This window comes from Schistocerca serialis, chromosome 2, assembly GCF_023864345.2.
Source record: "Schistocerca serialis cubense isolate TAMUIC-IGC-003099 chromosome 2, iqSchSeri2.2, whole genome shotgun sequence".
Classification (NCBI taxonomy): domain Eukaryota; kingdom Metazoa; phylum Arthropoda; class Insecta; order Orthoptera; family Acrididae; genus Schistocerca; species Schistocerca serialis.
In genome coordinates, this window is record NC_064639.1 from 583,373,815 (window position 1) to 583,401,208 (window position 27,394).

The 27,394-nt window shown below is 38.9% G+C and overlaps 1 protein-coding gene across 1 annotated transcript in view; it reads right to left on the reverse strand.

Moving 5' to 3' along the window:
* Window positions 1-27,394, reverse strand: part of LOC126456248 (serine-protein kinase ATM-like) — a 445,804-nt gene that overhangs the window by 401,112 nt on the left and 17,298 nt on the right. Inside the window, exon 7 of the mRNA XM_050091998.1 lies at window positions 9,489-9,653. Within this exon, the coding sequence (XP_049947955.1) occupies window positions 9,489-9,653 (165 nt within the window). The remainder of the gene's footprint in view (window positions 1-9,488; window positions 9,654-27,394) is intronic.

Consider the following 27,394-nt stretch of genomic DNA (forward strand, 5'->3'; position numbering starts at 1 on the left):
AAATTTTATATTTACCATACTCTAGTCAAAATTACAAACTGTTTTACTGATACAATGTAACTGCCAAAAAAGTCAACACTATACCTGCTCTAAACTTACTCCATTTATTGACTGTCTATATTTCGATTATACAAGGAGAAACAAAATAAACTAAAAGAAATGGTTCACATTAAGTTATTAAGTTTTATCTTCACTGTTCTCTATCTAAGCCAGATGTCTGTAGTATCACTATTTTGGTTAGCACAGCTAAAATTGCTGCAAGTGAAACAAACAGCAATGAAATTTACAATAATCTTGGTTGTCACAAATATTTAGTTGTATCTTCTAAATATGCTCCAATTTTCAAGATGTGAGTTAGAGTGGGACCTAATGGAACAGTTTAAATTGCAGCAGGTGAAATGGGCAGCAATCAAAGCTTTAATGTTCGGTGTCAAAAATATTTGGTTATTTCTTCAGAGTACATGGCAGATTCCAAGATTGTGGTTACGGTGAGGCCTGAAAATGCAGCTTCTTTTTAAATACATAGTGGATTTCACATCTATATTGACATGAGAATATGACAATATTCCTTCATCTCTCACTTCCAAACATGCCTGCCACTGCTCTCTCATTGGCAGCATAGAACCTGCAACTTTCACACCCCTTTCCGTTCCACCATTCCTCAGGCGAGCATCGACAACATTAGGACATGAAACACAGAAGTACATCACCGGCCTGTACCTAACCTTTTATTGGTTCCTGCAGGAATGTATACTCTTGCTCAATATGTGTCCAATTTTAAAGGCAATTCAATTCTGACTACAAATGGATTCAGGCAAACTGCAGTTTAACATGGTAGATGTTCATAAAAAGACAGGGTACATGATATACATTCACACAGTTGGCAGCAGAATGAAGTTTGACACCCACATGCCACTCCCCTCCCCATATTCGTCTTAGTTCTCAGCGAAGCTTTTGTTACTGATCCCCCTCATACCTTTCTGATTTCCTCAAAAATTAAATCTGCACATGAGTTCAATTGCCAAAGATTCATCTGTAAATGTAAGACTCCATAAATGGAAGATGACACACTAATCTATCACACTATGTAAGAATGTTGACCTCAACAGCAGTAGCTTAATCTGTGAATGTAAGACTCCCATAATTTTTGGGTGACAAATTCTGGGAAAAAACCTCATCTTATATTCGGGCAATTATGTAATTACTGAAGAATTAACACACACTCATAAGTACGCTACTGGACTGAAAATATAAAAAGAAATATGCAACAAAAATGTGTCAATTATAAACACCATGATTCCACTTGTTTTTTTATTTGCTTTAAAAAATTACAAGTGCTTAAAGTGGCTGTTACACAACTCAGCGGGAGAAATGTCCTGTAAATTAATTCAGTCAGAATACGATGCAATTCTCCATTAGTTGAAACTAGAAATATTGCAAACAAAATCTTGTGCATGCCATATAATGAACGCTTTTGATTACAATGCCATCCTTGCACTACAGTATCATATTAACTTACTATAACATTATCTTCATCTGTTTACATTGTACTTAGTGCTACAGAATCCTCACTCCACTACCTTAATTTGTAACTCAGTAAAACAATGTAGTTATGCCCCCCACCCCCCTCCCCCTGCCCACAATCCTCTCTCTCCGTACATGAAATCTGTACTATATTTGCATGTGGTGGTAAATAAATACGTAAAAGTTAAAATGTGAACAAATTATAGCACCAGAAGAAGATACTGTATCCACATCAGATAAACTAGAAACAATTATTATTGGTTATATTATTATTGATTAAACATCTGCCATGGATGATAGTCATGCAAACATGTTAAACTAGGAGCAGTGGTAGTTGCATTATGTTTCCTAATTATTATGGTTCAAGAAGTAGTTCAACAAATATCTTGATACACTATAGTTATATTTTTAATTAACATTTTAAACAATAAGATAATAATACAAAATACACTCATGGCTAATGGCTACTTGCACCACTTTCATTTTTTTATTGGGGGGGGGGGGGAGGGGGGGGTGATTTATTTCATTATTAAAATTAACTGAAAAATGGTACAGTATTTTTAATCATACGGGAATTTATTTGCAACCTAAAAATACTTAGTATTATTACTACTGCAATTATTCTTTCAAAATTCTCATCAATAGTGTGGACTGTTCAAAACTGTATCTGAATTGTATTGTTACTTCCAAAAGTACACCAAATTAGTAGCTGTATCATTTTCTACATGCTTATTATAGTCTCCATTGCAAGATAACAAAGCTTAGACATGCAGTAAAAGTTCATTATAATGTTTTTCAAGCATATCAAGAAAGAAAATATCTTAATCAGAAGGTGATAGTTGATGTCAAAGTGGCGGTGTTTACAATAAGTACCACAAGTAACATGATAAGTGATACAAAAAATTCCACATACTAAAGACAAATTCATTATAATAACCAAAATTAATTAATTCATATAATAAAATACAAATTACTGTTTTAAGATAATGTAAATTACCCACCTTGTTGCTTCAGTGTATTTGTATTTCAATCTTCACTATCAAGTGAAGTACCACAATAGTCAGTACCCTGTACAATGGTTCAAATCTGCACTCAGTCATCCAGATTTCAGGTTTCCATTATTTCCCTAAATTGCTGTAGGCAAATACTGGAATGCTTCCTTTGAAAGAGCACAAATAATTACCTTCCCCAACTTTGAAACAATCCGAACTTGTACTACATAATGTACTCGTTGTTGATGGGATGTTAAACCCCATTTTCCTTCCTTCCTTCCTTCCTTCCTTCCTTCCTTCCAATGAAGATTACAGGTAACAGCATTTGGTGATTCAACTTTGTTACCACAGAGGTATCTGTGAATGTGACTAAAAAAACCAGTACTTGTTTCATTCCTACACTGCTGTGCCTTCAGCAACCCATAGTTCCCATGTATCCATGCCATTCTGGGGCAGAAGTGACCATATCAGTTTGTAGTGGTGTTAGCATTACCAATGTCATTACATTTGGTGCTAGAAGGAAGCCAATACAATGACTGATGTAACGGGACAATGATCAGCAGCATCATTTCAATGTAGTGAGTGGAAACGAAGTTTCTCAGGGTGTGTATGAAACTTTACCTCATACAAGTGTTGGTTACTACACTGTTTTTGGCTTAGATTTCTTACATGAACATCACGCTAAAACTGAACTTGAACAGCATATAGTGGAACTCGATGGGGCACTGTTCCATCTGGGGGAATTGCTGTCAATGCCACACTACCACAAACTTCGTCTCTTCGGAAAGGGGAGCCAATTAGACTACGTGCGCGGCCACAAAGGATTAATTTGCATGATAAAGTATTGCAAGGTACAGGAAAACTACTATAAGTGAGTGTAGCAACTGTTTTGCTGATAAACGTGTTGTGTAGTTGAGCCACTAAAGGAAAATGAGGAATTATATAAGGCATGATGTTTCACACACAGAAGTGTGGTACATGTACAGGAAACGGGCAGTAATGAGGTCATGCTCGTTGGAACAGATAACTTTGGGATTGAAGACATGGCTTTGTCTTGTGAGTTGATGGTTGCCTACTTGGAGACTTTAGAGGAATATAATTTAGATAGAATAAATTCAGAACCTAAGCTTAAACAAACTGCCAGTTTAACTGCATTTGAACAAAAAGTAGAACACTTGAAAGGAATTGAAAAGCTAACAATGGAGCATTTGTTACACACTCTGAGCATCTGTTTAATGGTCATTGGTCTTTGCCAGTGACCGTGGTGCAAGCATAGAATCCCAACTGAGAATAAATTGCCTGTATATTGTAAACCATGCAGGATATCATATTATTTGTAATGATGAAATAATTTATTAATAAATAGTTATGGAATGGTATTAGCGAGGAAAGTACCTGACCTTGGGGAGCACCAGTGGCAATTGTTAAAAAAAAGAGTACAGACCACCAAAACTAATTCAGATGTGTTGTTATTACCGATATCTCAATAGTCGTGTGATTACAGACACTTACCTGATCCCAAATATAACAGAAACTTTGGATAACCTGGGACAGTGCAGGTATTTCTCCGCCACAGATCTGCAGAGTGGTTATCATCAGCTAAAAGTACCAACAGACAATCAGCCAAGAACAGCATTTACAGTTTCTTCAGGACAATACCAACATTGACGTATGCCATTTGGATTAAAGAACGCTCCAGCCAAGTCTCAGCATTTGTTGGATGGAGTTTTGAAAGAATTATAGCCAAGACAATGCATGGCATTTTAGGATGATATATTTGTCTTTGTAAAGGACATGGAAGAACATGTGCTATGGCTATGGGAGGGTGTTGAAGTGATCACCTGCCACCCATTAACACCCAGCATAGAAAAGTGTCTCTTGACATTACAGGAAGTACAATACTTAGGACATGTGATGACTTGTACAGGAGTCCGGATGGAGTTTAAATTGCTAAATGCCATATGGGACTTCCCAACACCACATACAGGCAAGGACTTACAATCTTTTTTTAGGCTCAGCAGATTATTAGAGAAAGTTTGTAACAAAATTTGCAGAGATAGCACAGCCTCTCACTCACCTACTGAAAAAAGGAGTGATGTTTCATTTGTGACTGGAGTGTGAAGATATGTTTGGTGAACTGAGAGAATTCTTGATAACTCAACTGATATTGGTTTTTCCAAATCATGAGAAGGAATTCTTATTAACATGTGATGCAAGCAATCATGTCTTGGCAGACAGCGCAGAGCATCTGATCACATCAGCTGAATAAACCAGAAGAAGTTACTTTAGTGCAGAGAAAGAAATACTGAGTCTCACCTAGAGCATACAATATTTTCAATGTTATTAATGAAGTAAGAAATTTAAAGTAATAACTAATCATGCAGCATTACAATGGCTATCAGGTTTGAAAGATCCATCAAGTAGCTAAACGTGGTGAATTTTATTTTGAGGTCATACATCACATGGTAACATGGATGGCCTCAATTGAAATGTTTGTGTGTTGCGAAGAGTGGATGACACCACTGCAGAATGACAGAAAGCACAAGCCCAAGATGAAGACCGTAAGCTATCTGCAATGCAGCCACAATTTATTGTGTACAACAAAATTCAGACCTTATGCTGTGGTTCTGGCAAGCTGCAGGAAGAAGTACTGAAAACAGGAACACAATCGTGTATTAGCTGGCTGCAGAGGTCGGAGAACACAGAATGATGTATAGCCAAACAGTATTGATGGTGAACACATAGGCTGGAAGTAGAACAATAGGAGAAGAACTGTGTGCCATGTGCATAGTGGGCTTAATTGAGTCATCGGTGTATTCCAGTGCAAAGATTACCAGAAGCTAGTTAACCATTAGAAATGATCATTCTGGGCATAGCAGGTCCATTTGGGCAAATCTCGGCAGGGAATCGCAATGTACTTACGACAGATCACTCTTCTTGCTACATGGGAATGGTAGGTTTCCCAAATTAGCAAGCCAAAACAATGGCTCAGACCATGGTGAATAATTGATTGTTGAAGTTTGGTGTTCCAGAAAGATAAATTATGAACCAGGGAACGAATTTCATGTCAGAGTTAATGAAGCAACTTCATCATTTATTATGAATTCATAAACTGAGGGCAAGCGCATTACACTTGCTAGCAAATGGGAGAACAGAGTGCACACATTGGACAGTAGTGAAGACTTAATTAATTATGTCAACAGTAAGAATACAGACTGGGACATGCTATTACCCTATGTCGTGGCAGCGTATAATTCTGAGGTTCACAAGAATATGGGCCTCTCACCATACAAGATAATACACGGCCAAAAGGATTCTATCATCATTCAAGGTCATGATGCCTAAAATATTAATAAATGGGGAAATCTCTATGGAATTTCGCAAGCCAGATACAAAGTCAATGGAACATAAGGAACAGATGAGGCAATGTAATACCAAGTTATTTATTTACTGCCAATGGAGTAGGTGACATTAATGAGCCCTTATACACTGCAGGGAAAAACGAAAAAATTCTTTACTCGTTATCAAGGTCCTACCAAGTAGTCGAGATGACCCCTCCATTAAAGGAGGAACTGTAGCTATCTACTCTTACAACAATCACCAAGATGGCCATATCTGACCCTTTCAGTGTGTGCCACAACATTTTACCATAATTACCTGCATCAACCCCAACATATGGGGAAGGCAGTAGGAAGGGGAAGGTGGTATAGCAAGAGTGTGAAACGTAACAGGCCATGAAGACCCACTTAAAACGAACATTTTCCAGTCGAATTCATGATCGGACATGTAAACAAAATATGTAATTCGTCTGAAAAAATTACAGCTACAAAACTAACTACTACATTACAATTACCGTAAAGTATAGAAGCTCTGTAAATGAAGGGAACATTTTCCATGAAGGGAGCATCTAGTAACTAATAAAATATGAAAATGCATTATTATAATTTCGTATTCGAGAAGTTCTGCTCGAATAAAATAATGGACACAAACCAATATAGGATTGTATTTGCTGTTCTGGAGCAAACATACGTTTATATATGTATTTTCAGTTTTTATATGTTAATTTTAATTGTTACTTAATCAAAAAATCATTTTACACAATGTCGAGGATTGTTAAGAAAGTATAAATAGTTACAGCTATGTAGTCAGGGGAGGTCAGTACTTTGTGAGTATTTGGACAGAAAGCATGTAGCTTGTTGAGTAAGATTCATTTCATTATTGTAAGTATGTTACTACTTATTTCAGTTTTGTCGAGAAGTTTTGATTTACTTTGAGACCGTAATAAATATTCTGCTGAAACATTATACTGGATTAAATATTCATTTAACTTTATAGTTAAATTTTATAGTAGCTATAAGAATCCAGGACTACGGCTGTGACAGATCGTCTGCAATGATAAGCACACAACCTTAAATCAAACTAATTCATAGTAACATATTAAGTGCAATCTACATGCATGTTGCCTTAAGCGTTAGGATCTAGAGTTACGCTGCTGTAAAAGCAAAGAGACAGTGTCTTAAAAATTTTGGAGTTTTATCAGCTGCACTTTTTTGTCATGCATCATGGTAATAAGAATATGGGAAGCAAATGATGTACAGATGGTAAAGGGTTTTTGGTCTTCTTTATATAATATATATTTAACCTGAGAGTTCACAAAAGTCTTTGAGCATTTGGGTGGCTTTATCTATGTACAGCTGCTGAATGACAGGTGACAAGTAACAACGTTAATTTGTTAATTTTAGTGTTGTGGTATGTTAACAGTTGATTTAGGGATACTATGGGGGCTGTTTATTTGAACCGATCCTGATTTCTTGTTAGTGTAGTAATTTGGGAGTTTGTTTCATTTTGCAATGAATTTCAGAAGACAGTGTACAATGTTTGTTTATTTTGATGTATAAATATAGTGTAAGTAAAGTACAGCTATGATTATTTTCAGGTTTTATATTTATATGAAGCACTGGGAAGTGACTCACAGCTGACATGTAATGCACCATTGGGGATACAATGGTGGTTCAAACCACCATATATATCTCTAAGAGGAAGCAGTTTCTCAAGGAACACGTGTGGGAGGATACCCATGGGACAGCCTCACACCACAACCTTATTTCCAGAGGACAGGACCTCAATGGGTATACTGGGTGTATGATCCATTTGTAATTATCACAACTTGCCAAAATCAGGGAGATTAAAAGGGAGCAGAACGCTTAAATTACAGGACAGTGAGATACCTTTGAATGGAACTCGTCATTTTGGGACCAACTTTTCAGTTTCCAGCAACCATAACGGGTACCATGGCTCCAAATGTAAAATAGCCTCTATTGTTTATGCCTGATACGCTTTTGAAAATAATGCAATCTAGAAACTTGACCTACCAGAATACACTGTATACTACACTACTCAGCTCTCTTAGAGAGTTTATAGCCACACAGTATGGGTGCATTACTGTAGAAAAGATATTCCATCATATTCAGCAATACCGAAGCAGGTACCAGCACTGAGTGATGGGAACAGGAATTTCGTCCATGTGAACCATCTTAATCCCAGTGCTCATTAGTATAGTCTGAAAGTAACAGAAATTTCATTGTCTTAAACTGTCTTAATCCCAGTTCTCACTACTATAGCACACATCTGTCAGTGGTAGCGAATCATCCGCCTATCTGAGTCACCAATCCGTTACGTAGTAACCACCCAAGGTTTCAACAACTGTGTGTGTACCAGTCACCATGTACTTTGTGATGGAGTGAACATGTGCTTCATAGTCACTTATATGAGTGGAGGCAAGCTCATGTCACAACATGGCTCTCCAGAGCACTCAGCCCTTAGCAGCATTTGACTTTGTAGTATGACTGGTTCTGGGACTTGACAGTTCCCACACCAGCCATCAGTCCAATGTGGGGCCCTGCAACTCCAATTTCATGCAACCACACTATCAGCTAGCTGGAGTTACACACGCCGCTGCTAAACCTGATGGTTCAGAGTCACAAGCCAGTGCCACTATGTGGTGACCTCAACTAAGGTGTCTTTGTCTGGGAATCCAGGCATCTCAAAAAGGGTTCTAGGTTTAACGCTGGCATCTCCACACCTGATCTGCTGTTCATGGCCACCAATGTGTGAGCCCACTGGATGCCAGGGGTGGTTTCCTTGTGTCAGCAGGGATGCTTCGCTGGCCACAGCTCTTCCACTGGAGCAACACCTACCACTGCATGGTCATGAATGACCACTGGATGTTATGCCGAGGTAAATCCCCACTGTCTGGCTGGCCCCACACAACACCAAAATACGGTCAACAATGAACATTCAAAGCGGATGAGCAGTTCCACAATTTCTCATTGTGGTATTGGTACATCACAACCCACAGTTCCTGCACACACCTTTCTGTGACAGAAACGAGTGTCTTGGCTTGTAGTGGTGTCTGTATTGATGGTATCATTACTGTAGCTAGATTTATCTGCCCCATGTCTATTGATTGCATTTTATTTATATGCCCATTCCCCTTCAACTGAACTGCCTCTTGTTATATTCATTAACACAGTACCTACAGCCTCGTAGAACTTTAAATACAGTTCAACATTCCTCAGTATTTCAGTACTCCATCTCTTTACACAATCATTCTTTCTGGTGATTCTCTTAAAAACTTCAACTTTCTTTTCATCATTACTAAACTATGATCAAGTCTGTACTAACTAGGTATGCCTTGCAATACAGTAACTGATTTAAAATTATATTAATAAGGTTTTAATGTGTATACCAATGCCAGAATTTGCAAAAAAGTTCAGTTGGTCTGTCTGCATTTCACTATCAATTGGTCCATTAATTCCAGAACTTAAGCCCAATGTAAGACAGAAATAACAACTAAAAATTTAAAACACACACCTAACACAGTCAAGAACCACTATAACCAACTGTCGGAATCCATAAATTACCTAGGGAAAAATCGTGGTAAATTAAAATAAGTTTGTACATTTAACTTACCTGTCCAATGCTCTTCTCCGAGCTTACTTCGATACTCTTGACGTGGGAGCAAACTGCTCCTCACAATTTCTGTATATTTATCAGAGTAATTTTTTCTGAGGTAGTGGTCTGATAAAACCTGAAGAATACTTGTAATCAAAACTGAGCACATTATCCTTGGAACTCCTAGTGAAAAGAAGAAACATGAACTAATTTTAAAAAGAAACCAAAAATATTAATTTGAAAATGAAAAGTCTCTGAACATCTGGTAACAAAGTATTATGCAGTTATTTTAGTTGATTTGTTCACAAACATTTTTTAAAAAATGCTCAAAATCATTAGTGCCTCCAGAATAAAGCTCACAACACAATACGCATTACATTGGGGGGGGGGGGGGGGGGGGGAGATTTTTTCAAAGAAATCCTGTAATGTGTTACATCAAACTCACAACTCATTTGGTGAAACAAAGGAAATAGGAGTGTCAAGGATAGGGACCACCAAAGATTGAGGCTGGCGAGGTTTTCAGAAAAGCTGGTAGTGGTGTGGCAGGCTCCAGATGGCACAGACTGTCAATCACTGAAGTGAAGCACGTTGTGTTGTACAGCATGTTCAGCAATTGGATGGTCCAGCTGCCTCTTGGCCACAGTTTGTCAAATGGCTATTCATGTGTAAAGACAGCTTGTTGGCTGTCATGCCCACATAGACGCAAGCACAGTGGTTGCAGCTCAGTCTGTAGATCACATGACTGCTTTCACATGTAATCCGGTAATCCAGCCTCTGATGGGATAGGTGGTGCCTGTGATGGGTTGCAGCAGATGGCGATGGGAGGATTATAGGACAGACCTTGCATCTATAGTCTGTCCAAAATTTCTTTAGGATTGATGGCAACGATCAAAGTGGTGGTGGTGGTGGTGGTGGTGGTGGTGGTGGTGGTGGTGGTGGAGGGGGGGGGGGGGGGGGGGGGAGTGGAGAGCACGCAAGAGGCCCATGTCAATTTCTGCAAATACCACGCTATCTGCAGCCACTGCATATACCTGAAGCCTCCAGACCTTCAACCCCACACCACAACACTTCCTGCTTTATGTGCAGTTAGCTTACTGTCCTGTGTGATAGTTGCACCATATGATTTTGTGTGTTTGTTGTTACAGTTGTAGTCATTATTCTTTTATTTGTTGTTACTGTTATTCATTGTTACTGTTATTTTTGTTATCGTTATACATTGTGTGGTACTGAATGACATCAATTTGTAGTTCATCAAAAGTTATAAACGAAAAGTTCAATGTCGTTCTCTTGGCCTGGGTATTGCAATATGAGGGCAGTCAAGAGAAATGGTATGCATCTATGTGCCTACTTTGAGAATGAAAAACTTGATCAGGGTGTATGTGAAAATATGGGAAAAAGCCAGGAATTTCTTCATCTGGAGGAAAAAAAAAAAAAACATGGGAATTTTTCATTGTTTTAGTTTTCAGTTTAATTGTTGTAATTTTGACTGGTAAGAACTGATACTCTAACAAAGAATTTTACTTTAGCCTATTACTGAAAGAAGAACAGCAGCATTAAAACATAAACAACAGAATAACATCAAAATAAAACTTCAGTTGCAAAGAAAATATGCCATTTACAACAAAACATAGCGCACACAAACAAGCGTCTGCCAACAGCAAAATGTGGCAAAGACTACACGATAATTCGTAACAACAAACTGCTTTCAATGCATCTTTCTCATGGGCCTTGTTCAAAGAGTGTGACATCACAACTGTTCTACAAATCACGGTAAAATACTGTGAATGGTGCTTTCACGAGTGTCACTTTCAAAGTAAATTTCATTTTAAGCAAGATGAATTATGTTAAGTGTGAAATTTTCTTAAAACATGGAGCATTAGAATCTAAAGCAAAACTTAACACTGAGGTCCAGGCACTTAGGAAAATTTGAGGCCCAAAAGACCAGCTATTTATGCCATTATTTAAAATTTTACTGGCACATTTGTGTTTGATGTATCTTAAAAGGTAACACACTAAGAAAGACTAAGTTTCAAGGTTAGTTAATCATATTTATTCTAATTATTTCACAGCTTACAAATTATGCAATAATGACAGCAAAAAGCATAATTATCCTTCAAAAAAAGTACAAGGCGAGTTCTTGGGCTATTTCACACGTAACTGGTTTTTCTATGGAAAAGTTGAAGTGCTCAACAGAACATGTATTCAGCCACGATACCCACAAAATGTGAACTTTATAATTGTGCTCGCCTCAAATATCCTGCTACTTAATGATAATGTTGCTATTGGCTGTCTACATCAAGTGTCCTATGTTCTGAACATCTGATTTTGACATTGGCTGGTGAGATCACATGACTGCGATTGGCTGACAAAAGGGCATTGCAATCTCAATAATAGTGCTTTGGAAGCTACCATGCTGTATTTGGTGAAATTTATGTTTAAATTTCCATAATATAAAAACATACAGTGTATGTGTTGCTACACATGAAAGATGTTTCCAAAATGTGTTTGTTTTGGCTGGGCTTTGTTTCCTAAAGTGCCAGGAAGTACTATGCTGGTGTATAAAACCTTCGGCATTCAAATGATTGATAAGTTTTACAACACTGAGGGAAAGTATATTGTCACCTAACATGCAAAAATGTACTTTCCCTTGGGAAAAAGTGTATTTTCACAAAGTAAATCTGTATTTGCACAAGGAAAAAGTGTATTTTTAATCGGGAAATCCGCAAAAAATATGGATTTTTTTTCTTGTCTGTGTATAAACCCTATTAATGGTGGTCTGCTGCTCATGGCTAACAAAGTAATCGACAGAACTGCTGCTGCTGTGAGTATAAACAAAGAACAGTTGTGAAGATTGGGAAGGAAATGTATGACAAAGAAAAGGAAGCTGAAGAACCATTGAAACTTAACACCCTTGGAAAAAAAAAAGTCATCTGAATAAGAAGGTTACCAATATATATTCACTTGCAGAGGATGTGATTCGTCATCATGTTTATCATTATGGTCACAGGAAGGAACAGCCGACACTCAGGAAGTTACAGGTCACACTTAAAGAATCAGGACTTTTTCAAGGCAGTCTCATATCCTTGACACAGTTTTACACAAGCTAGGCTTTCACTATGGACATTTCTGTGGGCATAAGCTTTTGATGGAGAGGGAGGATATAGCTGCAAGGTGATATTGATTTTCAAGGGACATCCATAGCATAAATATGAAGGAAGTGGTGTAACTTGAGGAAAGATGGGTCATTTCTGGTCAAATTGTGAAGCAGAGCTGGACAGATGACACAGCTAAAGGAACAATGGCAATGCCTTCTGACAAGGAGGGGGCCAACATCTTCTTCATGCAGGCACCTCGCAAGGGTTTCTTTCAACCAGTCTCCTGCTTTTTAACTCAAAGATAACAGGAGATTTTCATGAAGAAATGAACCACATTACATTTACAAAGTGGTTTGAAGATTCATTCTTAACAAATCCTGAAAAACCATCATTAACTTTTCTGGGCAATGCTCCTTAACATTCAGCAGTTGTTGATATAGCACCTACCATGGCAAACCAAAAGGAGGAAATGATCGATTGGCTTCAGCATTGTAAATTTGGCGTAAGTGGTAACCTTAAAAAGGTGGTGCTTATGGAAAACTTATCTCTCCATAAGCCACAGTTACCCCTATATGAAATCAACAATCTGAAAAGAAATTAAAACATGGGTATATTGTCACTTGGCTACCACCTTACCTCCGCCATTTCAACCCAATAGAGTTAATACAGGCCCCATATTAAAGGTTACATTGCCAGCAATAGCAATAAATTTACACTCTTTGTAGTCAAAGTACTCACAAGAGCGGCTGTCAGGAATATCACCTCTGAAGATAGAAAGAAAGCCATCAAACATAGGTGGAGCATAATGGAAAGAGCACAGCAGAATGAAGATCTTTTTTGAAAATTCAGTGGAGGAGAGGTGAAATTTCATTAAATGACAACAGTGACAGTGACACTCCTAGGATCTGTCATAGGGATGACAGTGATATCAGTGCAGATTTTCCATTAACGCCTGTAGAAATGGAACACAGGTGAACTCGGCTACATGTTTGGCATGTGCAGTTTACATCTGTATGTACCCATTTAACAAAATTATATCATCGTAAGTTTCAAATTTTTAACAGAAGGTCTTAATAGCAAGTAATTCCAAAGGAAGTTGGGGAATTCAGTCTGTATCAGACAAAATAAATATTACTGTTTGCAACACAACTGCTGTACTACAGAGGCCCCGTTATTTTTGTGTCACTTTTGTTCTCCGTAAACAACAAAGGTTTAAGATACATTTCCCACTTCATTTTTTGTTGTGTTAGAATTAAGTAGATGGATCATAAAAAAACTAATAACAATTTCACTAAAAACCTACAGCGAACTGTTTTTTGTGTAGAAACTGTACGGGTGACCAATTAGTGGTTGACGCATGAGCGAACCCATTGTGCATCATACTTAACTGAAATTACCTCACATTAGAGGTTTCCAACTGAGATATGGTTTCAAACACATGAAAATATAACGTATTCTTAAAATGTCATTTGATTTGTGTATTCACCTGACTTTGGTAACAAAAAAGTTTCCCCACATGTCAAAAATTTGGTAATGCCATGAGAAAATGCATTTTCATAAACAGTCCCTATATCTCCTTAATAATTTGTTGCTGCACATGAAACGAAAATCAAAACATAGTGTAACTTTTCCAGAACACATTCATGCAATTTCCATGTTTATGAAGTGAATAGTTTGCCTGTTTGAGAGAGCTAAATGAAAATTAAGATTATGCATGTGTTCTGTGCAAGATGTGGCAACTCTGTTCCGCACTTCCATGTGCTCCTGCTGAAAAGACAATCCTAAAGTAGTTGTGGACAGATTATAACACTACTGCACAGATACGAGAGCCATGAGCCAAGGAGTTGGGAGGAGGTATGGACTAGGGATGGACAGGGATATTGTGGAGGTTTGGGGCCATTGCATTTTAGGCCACAACGAGTAGTAGTCCACGCCCCAGTGGAGAATGCGAATCAGTTGCTCCAGCCCTGAGCAGTACTAAGTCATGAGGAGAGTGCTCCATAGTGGTTGGATGATGGGAATGTGGGATGTGGTAAGTAACTGGAGAGACAAGGCACAAGGTCGAGAGGGTAATTTTGGTCTTTGAACGACTCAGAAGGGTCCTTGCTATATCTGGAAAGGGACTGCTCGTCACTTGAGATGTGATGGCCAATGGGTAGCTAGACTTCATGGAAGGAATTTCTTGCTATGGAGTGGTTGGCAGGTATTGCTGGTAGTTGGTAAGTTTGATGTGGACGGAGATTTTGATGTCATTGTCATCTTTCAGGTGGAGGTCAACATCAAGGAAGGTAGCTGGTTGGTTTGAGGAGGACCAGGTGAAGTGAATGGGGGAGAAGGTGTTGTGGTTCTGGAGGAATGTGGATACGGTGTCCTCTCCATCAGTCCAGAAAACAAAGATACCAATGAATCTGAACCAGGTGAGGGGTTTGGGCATTAATAGCAACAAGCAAGGTGCTGTGTGGTAAAGGAATAGAAACTGTGGAGGGTCAGTGGAGGAAATGGTTGGTGTCTTATACAGGAGGGTAGGTTGCCAATAACAGGCTGAAGGTGCTGGTCCACAGCAGCCCAGATTCTCTCAGTGGGGGTACAGTAACAGGGCATCATGGTGCATCTTTGGGTGCTTGTGTTTATGGACTTTAGCAAGCATGTAGATTGTAGAACGCAGGAGCAGAGTCAGGGGAGAGGCTGTAGAATAAATCCAAGGATGGTAGGAGACTCTGGTGATCCTGATTGATTTCTGGAATGAGGCTACTGTGGCAGGGTTAGTAGGTGAATGAATCTATCAGCTGGCAGAGTCCTTCTGCCAGGTAATCCCAACAGTTCAAAACCAGAGTGGTGGAGCCTTTGTCAGCAGGTAAGATTATAAGGTTGGTATCAGTTTTTAGGTGGTGTATTGCAGTTCTTTCTGGGCATGTAATGTTCGTTTCCATGTTGAGGGATCTCTGGAATGATGGTTAGGCAAGGTTTGAGGATAAGAAATGCTTGAATGGTGACAGGGGGTAGTTTGGGGGGGGAGGGGGGCCAGTAAGGGGTGGATCATGGTTAGATGGAGAAGTGAATTGAGTCAAACAGGATCCAACATTGGTTTTGTGTTGAGTCCCATTGGTAGGGCTGGTAGCGAAAAAATATTGCCATTGTAGGGTGGGGGAGAAGGAGAGAAGATCGTTAACAAGTCCAGCATGTTTGGATTTGGGATAGGGACAAAAGGTAAGGCCTTTGGAAAGGACTGATACTTCTGTGTGACTAAGGCTTTTGGGGGAAAGGTTCATGAATATGTTATGGGTCTGTTTAGGTTCTGCATTTTGTATGGCAGTGGGAGGGAGTTTCTGAGGGTGTGGTACATAGTAAATGTAGTAGATCGACGAGGCAAGGTTTCGTCAGCTACGAGGGGATGTGGGAGAAGTTTGGAGGCTGTTGTAGAGATGGTGGATAGTGGCAGTTCAATGCAGGAACAGGAAGTGAACAGGTTGGAGAATTATTTGACGTGATGATGTGCTTGCTGTTCTAGTTGCTGGAGGGCAAGAGTTTCAATGTGAGAGATGGGAAACAGGAATTTGGGACGGCAGAGCAGGAGAATTTTCCGAATGGACAGAAGGTACTGCAAGGATGTTTGGGCCTAATTTGCATGGTTTGCAGGACCACATTGGTGACAGCTATGGACTGGGCAGAATTTGAAGAGAGAGAAATTGTGGAAGGAGGAGTTGCATCTGGGGATGGGTAATTTGATTGTAAGGCCACTGGGGTGTTTCTATGAACTAGGCAACAACGCAGGAGCAGCATGAGACTGGGTTCTGGCTAAGGATAAGTAAACTTTTCTGTATTGGCACAAACGGGATAAGGAATAAAATGTGTAAAAATTTATTAATTATGCAAAAATACATACAAAAACCGGTAAAAATAAATGAAATAGATAAAAAATGTTGGGAAAAATCATAAAAAGGACAGAATGGATGAAGCATGGGGAAGAATGATGTAACCTGAGGAACTATGACTGATAGTGAAAGGCAAAAACAAAATAAAATCGATATGAAAACACAGTGAGATCATAGAGAAAAGTAAATGAAAACACACTGTGGGATGCAGGTTCGTGAGCGGATATGCATGAAGTGATTGGACAGCAGATGTGAATGGATTAGGTAAGGTTAGTATGTGCATGCTGGAACGAGAGAAGAGATGAGAAATAAGAATGGAGGTCAGAGTTAGGTAAAGGTTCAACAAAACAAGTTCGCGTGGCATAAAAAGGTACAGAAAATATCACGGGATAATAAGCAATAGTGAACAGGACTTTTGACAGATTTGAAGGTCTTGGCTTAATTACATTGGTGGGAATAAAGTGAGACACAAGACGCTGCACCAACAATCAGAGCAGTCACATAGTCATGTGTTGTGCGCAGTGAAGACGGTTGACACAGAGTGAATTCAAAGGTAATAGCAGTGTATATGGCTACAACACTAGGAGAAAGGAGGATCTTCACTACTCAAGGTTAAATCTAACTTTGGCTCAGAAGGGGGTAAATTATTATATATATAAAAACAAAGATGTAGTGACTTACCAAATGAAAGTGCTGGCAGGTCGACAGACACACAAACAAACACAAACATACACACAAAATTCAAGCTTTCGCAACAAACTGTTGCCTCATCAGGAAAGAGGGAAGGAGAGGGAAAGACGAAAGGATGTGGGTTTTAAGGGAGAGGGTAAGGAGTCATTCCAATCCCGGGAGCGGAAAGACTTACCTTAGGGGGAAAAAAGGACGGGTATACACTCGCACACGCGCACACACACACACACACACACACAAACCTTCCAAACCTTGTGTGTGTGTGTGTGTGTGTGTGTGTGTGTGTGTGTGTGTGTGTGTGTGTGTGTGTGTGTGTGTGTGTGTGTGCGCGTTGTCATTATTCAATACTGGATTTACTATTGTTAGACACATCTCATTAAGTAAATTAAACAGAGCCAAACAAAAACTGCCTGTAAGGATGCACAAAGCTTTGATTACTGTTCTATCTACATAACAAACACAGTCTATCAAGCAAGGTAATACATTAAACTCCCAGTACCATGACTTAACTACATAAGACAAGATCCTTCTTTATGAGGTGAAGCAAGAAAAGAGGGAAGACCAATCAATGAAATAAGAATAACCAGAGCAGCCAGGCAGACTTTCTTCACTGTTTCATCTTCTCTCTTTTCTTATCCAAGGTTTGATGTGACTTTACTTCTCCTCACACACCGGTACAACTTAACTTTTGCTTCTCAGGCACAAACAACTCAACAGTTATCAAATTTCTGAGATTTAACTGCACTACTTAAATTTATTTGTACTACAGTTCTTCTTGTTTTATCACATATTAATCACTATCACTAGGAAACAAGATGGCTAGTTATATCACAGCAGTGTGCCACTGACAGGTTGGTGTGCATGGGAAAGCATTCTGATTTGATATTCCTTTTTAGTGCGGGGTTCCCTTGCTGTAATGCTAGGATTCACAAAGTAGAACTACTAAATACAATATCTTGTTTATACCAGTATTAAAGTGATTATGGCACATAGAAAGGCAGTGTACATACTGCATAAACGATTAGCTGATGTAATAATGCTTCTGTTCAATCTGCAGCTAAAATCACCACGACAGAAGACACATTTAGGGCACGGCAAATGAGAAATACAGGTGTTGAAGAACTTGGTAACTGATTATAATTATCAACTCCAACAGTAAATAATTGTGTTTATAATTAAGGAAACAGAGTGAGCTTCATAAATCAAGCAGCAGTTTCTACACTTGAATGAATAATGTTGTTTTTATTGTCCTTATTGCAGATTGGAAAGACAAAATCGTTTAGTACTATTATGTACGTGAATTACATTGTTAGCAACCAGTTACATTATTTAGGCCTCAAAAGGTTAACGTACAAATAAAGAGCCAAGCTAAGCATAACTCAGTGTACATACGGCATATTAGGGCATGGTCAGCATGCCATATCCATGTCTCATTTAAAATTACAAAAAATAATGATGATGTGGTCATTATACATTAAAGAAATATTCTATACAGGCTCAAGATAGGGACAGATTATTTGTTATATCAACGGATAAATCATTATGTACAGATACATCTGTGGCAGAATTGTGAACACTGACATTGTATGTACATGTGTAATGGACCCAAAAGCTGATTTGCAATTAGGAAGTCAACAATCACAGACAAAAATGTATGCAACAAACTTCTGCCATGTTTATGACATTTAATGAATGAAAGCTTGGCTGTATAAGTTATCATTTTAGATATAAAACTCAAGACGTGAAGATTCTACCAATCAATGTAGTGTGGTAAACAAGTCCTATTATAGGTAACAACGGTCACTGCTATGCACATGGCATGTTAGTAGACTATATTATCTTCCTCTCCTAAAATCCCCAAAGTCTGGCATATGGAGGAATTTGGTATGTGAGAAGCTCTCCTACAGAATGATGGAAGAGTATTGACTTTCTGCTGTTGTTTGCTCATCAAATCAAAATATCACAGCTACCTTAAATAAAATAAAGTTACGATAATCTTTACAGGTGCTGATGTTTACTTTGACTGGAATAAGGATAGAAGCACAAGGTACAGTGGCAGATAAAGTAGACGTACAGTGCATCCACACACTGTGACTCTGAAATCTATGAACAAGCGGGCACAGCCAAACGAGCACCACATGACCATACGCAGCGAGCATGGAGACATGTAATTGGGTTAGGTAGTATTGGGGTTACTGCTGAGCTATCCCAAGCAAACCTCCACCCCACTCTTGCGCCATATATTTCTCTCAGGTGAAGCCACCCCTTGTGAAGACAAGGAAAACCAAAATTGAAGAAGGAGGCCACTTTCAGAACATTTGATTGTGTACCATAGTGCCTCTGGAGTTTAAGACAGTATGTCTGTCACAGAAAAAGGTCAACATTTCATGTACCCTGTACTATTTTTTACATGTCATGACTTCTGAGATAACTGTTTCAGCCGTGTTCACCACAATGTTGAAAGATCCATCAAACCTGGAAGAACAACTCTTTTTCAGTAATTAAGGGAGCACTTTGTCCTAAGGAAAAAACATTTCTCAAGTTGTTAATTATACAAGAACCATTACCCAAATGAAAGATTATGGAGTAACCTAAGATGATCTCTCATTACTATGTAAAGCATACTCAAATTACATATGTAATCGAACTAATCCATATGCCACAAAATGTATTGTTCGCAATTAAACTAAAATGGTTGTCTCATTAGGGATTGAGGAAATCCACACAATGCAAAAACATTAGATTTCACCGTGGCTTAATATTTCTTATCTGTTGTCTTTCATTCTTCAGTTGACACTTTAGCTCAGTTTACAGGAATACACATAATGAATGTGCGAGTACAGGTCGTAGACACGTGGTTGACGACATATGGAAGTTTAGGTCTGGCCACGAGTCATGCCAAACGGTAAGGCGACCGATCGCGATAAGCGGGAAATACAGGTTAGTGCCCTGATCCGGCACAGATTTTTATTGTTGTCATTTCATTCTACAGCTGAAGGTAGTCATTCACAATCGCGAATTCACTTGATACGTTTCGGAACGGCTGTGGTCGCCACAGTGCATCGTCATCAGAATAACAAAGGCACTGCAATATCGTTAGCTCAGTTTACCTCCTTTGGGATAGTTAAGTTTATTGTTTACTGCTGTTTTTGGTGGTAGACTTTCATCTTGATTGATTTTTCCTATACATCACATAACTGATTTACCTTGTTATTTGAAGTTTTTACCAATTACTGTTGTTTTCCCATAGCAAAACTGCACAAGTTTTTTTCTCTCAATGGTTCTGAATATTTTTCGTAGTGCTGAATCTGAATTTCAAGTTTGCTGCCTTCTGGGAGGTCTACTTACCAATGAAAATTTTTTTAAAAAATATCAAAATTTTTGCACTTTCCACAGCTTTTCACTTGTATCTCAAAACCAATGTGTTTTTCGGAGATGACCATTCTATGCAAAATTAAAACAGATAAAATTATCTACAAAATGTACTTGTCAGATTTGATTTTATGATGAGCGGTATCAGTGCAAGAGTGCTCTGGAAAGCAGCCATTTTTTTGGTCCTATGACTAGAACATCAAAAAATGCTCACTCCCATACCCTAGAACTTGAAAAATATGCATATTATCAAGAAAAATTCTTACACCCGATGAAAGTGGATTAAATTTCCTGCAAAGGACATTTATAACATTCAGTTTTCTCATAAGAAAGAGAGAGCAAAGTGAAAATTACCAAAAATGCCCTCTGTGCCCTGCTCCTACCTGTCGATCTTTCATCAGCACTATACATTCAGTGTATTACACTTAAGAGTGGTTACTTTGAACGAATTGATAAGAAAGCTTGTATGATGAAAACACTAGCAAATAACATTTACAACTAATTAACTAATACTGAATAGAAAGATGGACATGAAATCTATATGTAGAATGTATGTGTGCGTCATGAAATGAGCAAATGTCGAGCCCAAGTCTGAGTCATCACTTCAAGCAGGTTCTCCATCTGGAAAAGAAGGCATTCAGTGGTATAACATGGATACAAAAGACAGGAGTTGTATAGTGAAGGATCGATTATGAAGATATAACTGTACTTATGTCAAATGTGGAGTTTTTTTTTACTTGTCTCTGTTTGTCTGTTGGTGGCCCAAGCAAAATTTGTTGGGCACTAGAAAGTCAAAGTGAAGGGTCTTGGGCACTGGGAGATTTTGGCAAAACAAGGACAGACTGATCACCCAACACATGATAAAATGCAGTGGAAGTGGAATCATCTGCATGTGGACAACTGATGATGCAGACACACTGATACTGCAGGCAGCAGAATCCCTGGCTTCAGCTCACATGAGTGTCGCAATTGGGGAGGGGGTTGACCTTATGGTCATAATGATGGGTCTCCCCCCAATATCTTGTTTCCTCAAGCCAGTGAAAGGTACTGCCCCTCAGTTTTTCTACCATCTGAGAAGTGCGGTGGAAAAGAAGAAGAGTGTTGCCAACCATATCCACACAATTAAATGATCTTTTAGCCAATTCATAGGAAATAATAACTGGTGCTGAGAAATTTCTGATTGCCCATTATTATGATCACCACACAACCGTGACATTCAACAAGCTGAGGTATAAGAAACATGCGACATCAGCCTACAAGGCATCAGCAAACATGGCTTCCATTCCTCCCACTAAAGCTTTCACTCAACAAGATATCTTCAGAGTTTTCCATCAGGTACCACAGTTTACCAGAAACTACTTGTATTGAGACCAGTGGGGGTGGAAGTTGACAAAAAATGAGTTGGCTCCATTGCCACACTGAAGTCTTCAGCTCCCAAGATATTCCTTCAGCTTATGAGATGCGACAATAAAGTAATGACACTGATATGTAAAAAAAATGTTGCTTACTGTTTTAGTCAAGTTTACAGTTGTCTCCTTCAAAGTAGTTCCCTTCTGATTGAACACACTTTTTCCAGCGCTTCTGCCGTTGATGGTAACATTTCTGGAACTCATCTTCTGTAATATCCTTCAAGACCCTCGTCACAGCTTTTTGGGCATCTTGTGTTGTTTGAAAATGGTGTCCCTTGACTGCCATTTTGACTCTTGGAAATAGAAAAAACTCGCACAGAGCTATATCTGGTGAATAAGGTGGCTCTGGTAGTAGTGAAAGTTGTTTAGAGGTTAAAAAATGCTGTTCTGACAGACCAGTATGGTATGGCGCATTATCGTGTTGCAGAATCCAATTATCAGTAATGTTGGCATGGACATGAAGAACTCTTTTACGAAGTGTTTCTAAAATTTCTTTGTAGTAATATTGGTAAACTGTTTGTCCATGAGGCATCCACTATTTATGAACAATTCCCTTGGAATCAAAGAAGATCTTCATCTTCAACATTCGTTCTGCCTTCACTAAACATTTTATGCCAAAGAAAAACTTGAGCTCAACATAACCTCCTCTCCAAAAGCCTTCTGAAGCTTACCGTAAGTTGTCGTCACTTTTTCACCCAATTTAATGCAAAAAGAAATGGCATACCGTTTCGCAATATTATGCGGTTCCATTTCCATGATGAGAGCCACAAACACGTGTTAACTTATTACAGCACAACTCATGACTGAGGAGTTGCATCAATGTGCAGCGTGGACCAGAAGCAGCTTATAGACCAAGGTCAAAGATATTTTGCCTATGCAAGCCTGCAGGGTTGACACATCTTGCAAAGAAAATCAGTCTCATTATTTTATTGTCGCACCTCGTAGATCCTGCATATGCAAGAGAGATTGCCAAGATCGGTATGGGTGTAGGCGAGCAGGACTGTTCTGCATGAAATTGTTGCAGCAATGTGAAGGTCCATGCTTTGATATATAAAGCAAAGACAGCCTGAACGAGCTCCTTGCATTGCAATACCAATGACTGAAGCAGCTGAAATGACAGAAGGTATTAATTCATGTAATGTTTTGTGGCATTATGCACCTTATTACCCCCCCCCCCCCCATGAACGATGGACTTTGGCATCTTGGCATTGGTGGGGAGGCTTGCGTGCCTCAGCAATACACATAGTCGTACCAAACTGGCCTTGATGTGCTGGTGCTGCGAACAGCTGAAAGCAAGGGAAAGCTACAGTGGAATTTTTCTCGAGGGCATGTAGCTTTACTGTATGGTTAAATGATGATGGCGTCCTCTTGGATAAAATATTCTGGAGGTAAAATAGTCACCCACTCGGATCAGGAGGACATTGTAATCACGAGAAACAAAACTGGCATTCTACGGATTGGAGCGTGGAATGTCAGATCCCTTAATCAGGCAGGCTGGTGAATACAGGGCTATAAATACAAAATCAAATAACAGTAATGCAGGAGTGTGTTAAATAATGAATAAAAAAAATAGAAATGCAGGTAAGCTATGACGAACAGCACAGTGAATGCATTATTGTAGCCAAGATATACATGAAGCCCATGCCTACGACAGTAGCAGAAGTTTATATGCCAAACAGCTCTGCAGATGAAGAGATTGAAGAGATGTATGATATGATTAAAGAAATTATTCAGAACATTAAGGCAGACGAAAACTTAAATAGCCCTGGAGGACTGGAATGTGATTGTAGGAAAAGGAAGAGAAGGAAATGTAGTAGGTGAATATGGACTGGAGGTAAGGAATGAAAGGGGAAGCTGCCTGGTGAAATTTTGCATGAAGCACAACTTAATCACAGCTAAGAATCTTGAATGAAGGTTGCATACATGGAAGAGGCTTGGAGACACCAGAAGGTTTCATATGGATTATATAATGGTAAGTCAGATATTTAGGAAGCAGGTTTTAAATTGTAAGACATTTCCAGGGGAAGATGTGGACTCTGACCACATTTTATTGGTTATGAACTGTAGACTGAAACTGAAGAAACTGCAAAAAAGTAGGAATTTAAGGTGATGGGACCTGAATAAACTGGAAGAACCAGAGGTTAAGGAGAATTTCAGAGAGAGTATTAGGGAATGATAGACAAGAACAGGGGAAAGAAATACAGTAGAAGAATAATGAGTAGCTTTGAGAGATGAAATGGTGAAGGGAACAGAGGATCAAGTAGGTAGAAAGAAGAGGGCTGGTAGAAATCCATGGGTAACAGAAGAGATAGAAGGGAGAAAATATAAAAGTGCAGTAAATGAAGCAGGCAACAGGAATACAAACGTCTCAAATATGAGATCAACAGGAAATGCAAAATGGTTAAGCAGGGATGGCTAGAGGACAAATGAAGGGATGTAGAAGCATGTATCACTAGGGGGTAAGATAGATATTGCCAGCAGGATAGTTAAAGAAACCCTTGGTAAAAAGAGAACCACCTGTATGAATATCAAGAGCTCAGATGGAAAACCCATCCTAAGCAATGAAGGAAAAGCAGAAAGGTGGAAGGAGTATACAGAGGGTTTATGCAAGGGCGATGTACTTGAGGGCAATATTACGGAAATGGAAGAGGATGTAGATGAAGATGAAATGGGAGGCACAACGCTGCATGAAGAATTTGACAGAGCACTCAGTCTTCAGGCCACGAGTGGCCCACAGGGGCCATCCGACCGCCGTGTCATCCTCAGAGGAGGATGCGGACAGGAAGGGTGTGGGATCAGCACACTACTCTCCATTTGACAGAGCACTGAAAGATCTAAGTCGAAACAAGGCCCTGGTAGCAGATAACATTCCATTAGAACTACTAATAGCCTTGAGAGAGCCAGTCATGACAAAACTCTTCCATCTGTTGAGCAAGATGTATAAGACAGGCAAAATATCTCAGACTTCAAGAAGAATATAATAATTCCAATCCCAAAGAAAGCAGGTGTTGACAGGTGTGAAAATTACCAAACTATCAGTTTAATAAGTCATGGTTGCAAAATACTAACACAAACTCATTACATATGAATGGAAAAACTGTTAGAAGCTGACCTCAGGGAAGATCGGTTTGGACCCCGTAGAAATTCTGGAACACGTGAGGCAATACTGACTCTACGACTATCTTCTAAGATCGATTAAGGAAAGCATTGGTAGACTTAGAGAAAGCTTTTGACAATGTTGACTGGAATACTCTCTTTCAAATTCTGAAGGTGGCAAGGATGAAACACACAGATCGAAAGGCTATTCACAATTTGTACAGAAACCAGATGGCAGTCATGAGAGTCGAGGGGCATGAAAGAGAAACAGTGGTTGAGAAGGGAGTGAGACAGGATTGTAGCCCATCTTCAATGTTATTCAATCTGTATATTGAGCAAGCAGTAAAAGAAACAAAAGAAAAATTTGGAGTAGGAATTAAAATACATGAAGAAGAAATAAAAACTTTGGGGTTTGCTGACAACACTGCAATTCTGTTAGAGACAGCAAAGGACCTGGAAGAGCAGTTGAACAGAATGGACAGTGTATTGAAAGGAGGATATAAGATGAACAACAACAAAAGCAAAGCAAGGGTAATGGAATGTAGTCGAATTAAATCGGGTGATGCTGAGGGCATTAGATTAGGAAACAAGACACTTAAAGTAGTAAATGAGTTTTGCTATTTGGGAAGTAAAATAACTGATGATGGTCAAAGTAGAGAGGATATAAAATGTAGACTGACTATGGCAAGGAAAGCGTTTCTGAAGAAGAGAAATTTGTTAACATTGAATAGAGATTTAAGTGTCAGGAAGTCCTTCCTGAAAGTATTTGTATGGAGTGTAGCCATGTACAGAAGTGAAACATGGATGATAAACAGTGTAGACAAGAAGAGAACAGAAGCTTTTGAAATGTGGTGCTACAGAAGAATGCTGAAGATTTGATGGGTAGATCACGTAACTAATGAGGAGATACTGAACAGAATTGGGGAGAAGAGGAATTTGTGGCACAACCTGACACAAAGATGGGATCGGTCGGTAGGACACATTCTGAGGCCTCAAGGGATCACCAATTTAGTACTGGAGGGGAGTGTGGAGGGTAAAAATCATAGAGGGAGACCAAGAGATGAATACACTAAGCAGATTCAGAAGGATGTACGTTGCAGTAGTTATTTGGAGATGAAGAGGATTGCACAGGATAGAGAAGCATGGAGAGCTGCATCCAACCAGTCTCTGGACTGAAGATGACAACAACAACAACATGCACCTTTAGTGATCAATTTGTCTCTATCATAACATTAAACATTCAATTACAATTTATTTTCAGTTGAAGAACAACAACAACTTACTGTACCATCCACAGCCGCTGATAGTTCACCTGGGTCTTCCACTGCCAAAGGCCCTTCATCTGGTTCTTCTAGCGCCCAAAAAATGTTGCTATGTGTTGCCTGGGCCACCGACAGGCAAATAGAAAAAAGTACCTCCACATGTCACGTAAGTGCAGGCATTTCTTCAAACATCAATAGGTCACCTACACAGCTTCTCTGTCTCTTGTATGCATATTATATCACTAAATGCCTTCTCTTCCAGAACCTACTTGAAGTGATGACCCACTCTTGTGCACTTTACCAAATGCAGCTTCTTTCTATTCAATGTCATGTTCCTAATAAGTTGTAAATGTAGTTTGATAACATTTTCATCAAACAAACATTTCCATCAATTCATTCAAAACAACCTCTTAAGTGTAATACACTAAACGCTTAGTGCTGAAAAAGATCAATTGGTAGGTGGTGTCATTTGGCATTTTTGGTAATTTTTACTTTGCTCTCTCCCTTTTATGAGAAAACTGAATGATACAAACATCTCTTGGAGGAAATTTAATCTACTCACATGAGATTTGTGGGTTTTCAATGATAATATGTATATTTTTTGAGTTGTAAGGTGTGGAAATGGGCATTTTTTGACTGTTCACAGAAGGACCAAAAAATCACTGCTTTTCTGAGCACTCTAGTGCTGATACCACTTGTCATAAAATCAAACAAGACTAGGGTATTTTGTAGGAAATTTTGTCTATTTTAGTTTTTCACACGATGATCATTCTTTGAAAAACGCATAGGTTCACAACATAAGAGAAAAACAGATAAAAAGCGCCAAAATTTTGAGTTTTTTTGCATTTTTTGTTGTGAAGCCAATCTCCTACAGAGCAGTAAACTTGAAATTCAGATTCAGCACCCCAAAAATCATGTAGATCCGTTACGAGAAAAACTTCTGCATTGTTGTTGTTGTTGTTGTTGTTGTTGTGGTCTTCAGTCCTGAGACTGGTTTGATGCAGCTCTCCATGCTACTCTATCCTGTGCAAGCTGCTTCATCTCCCAGTACCTACTGCAACCTACATCCTTCTGAATCTGCTTAGTGTATTCATCTCTTGGTCTCCCTCTACGATTTTTACCCTCCAC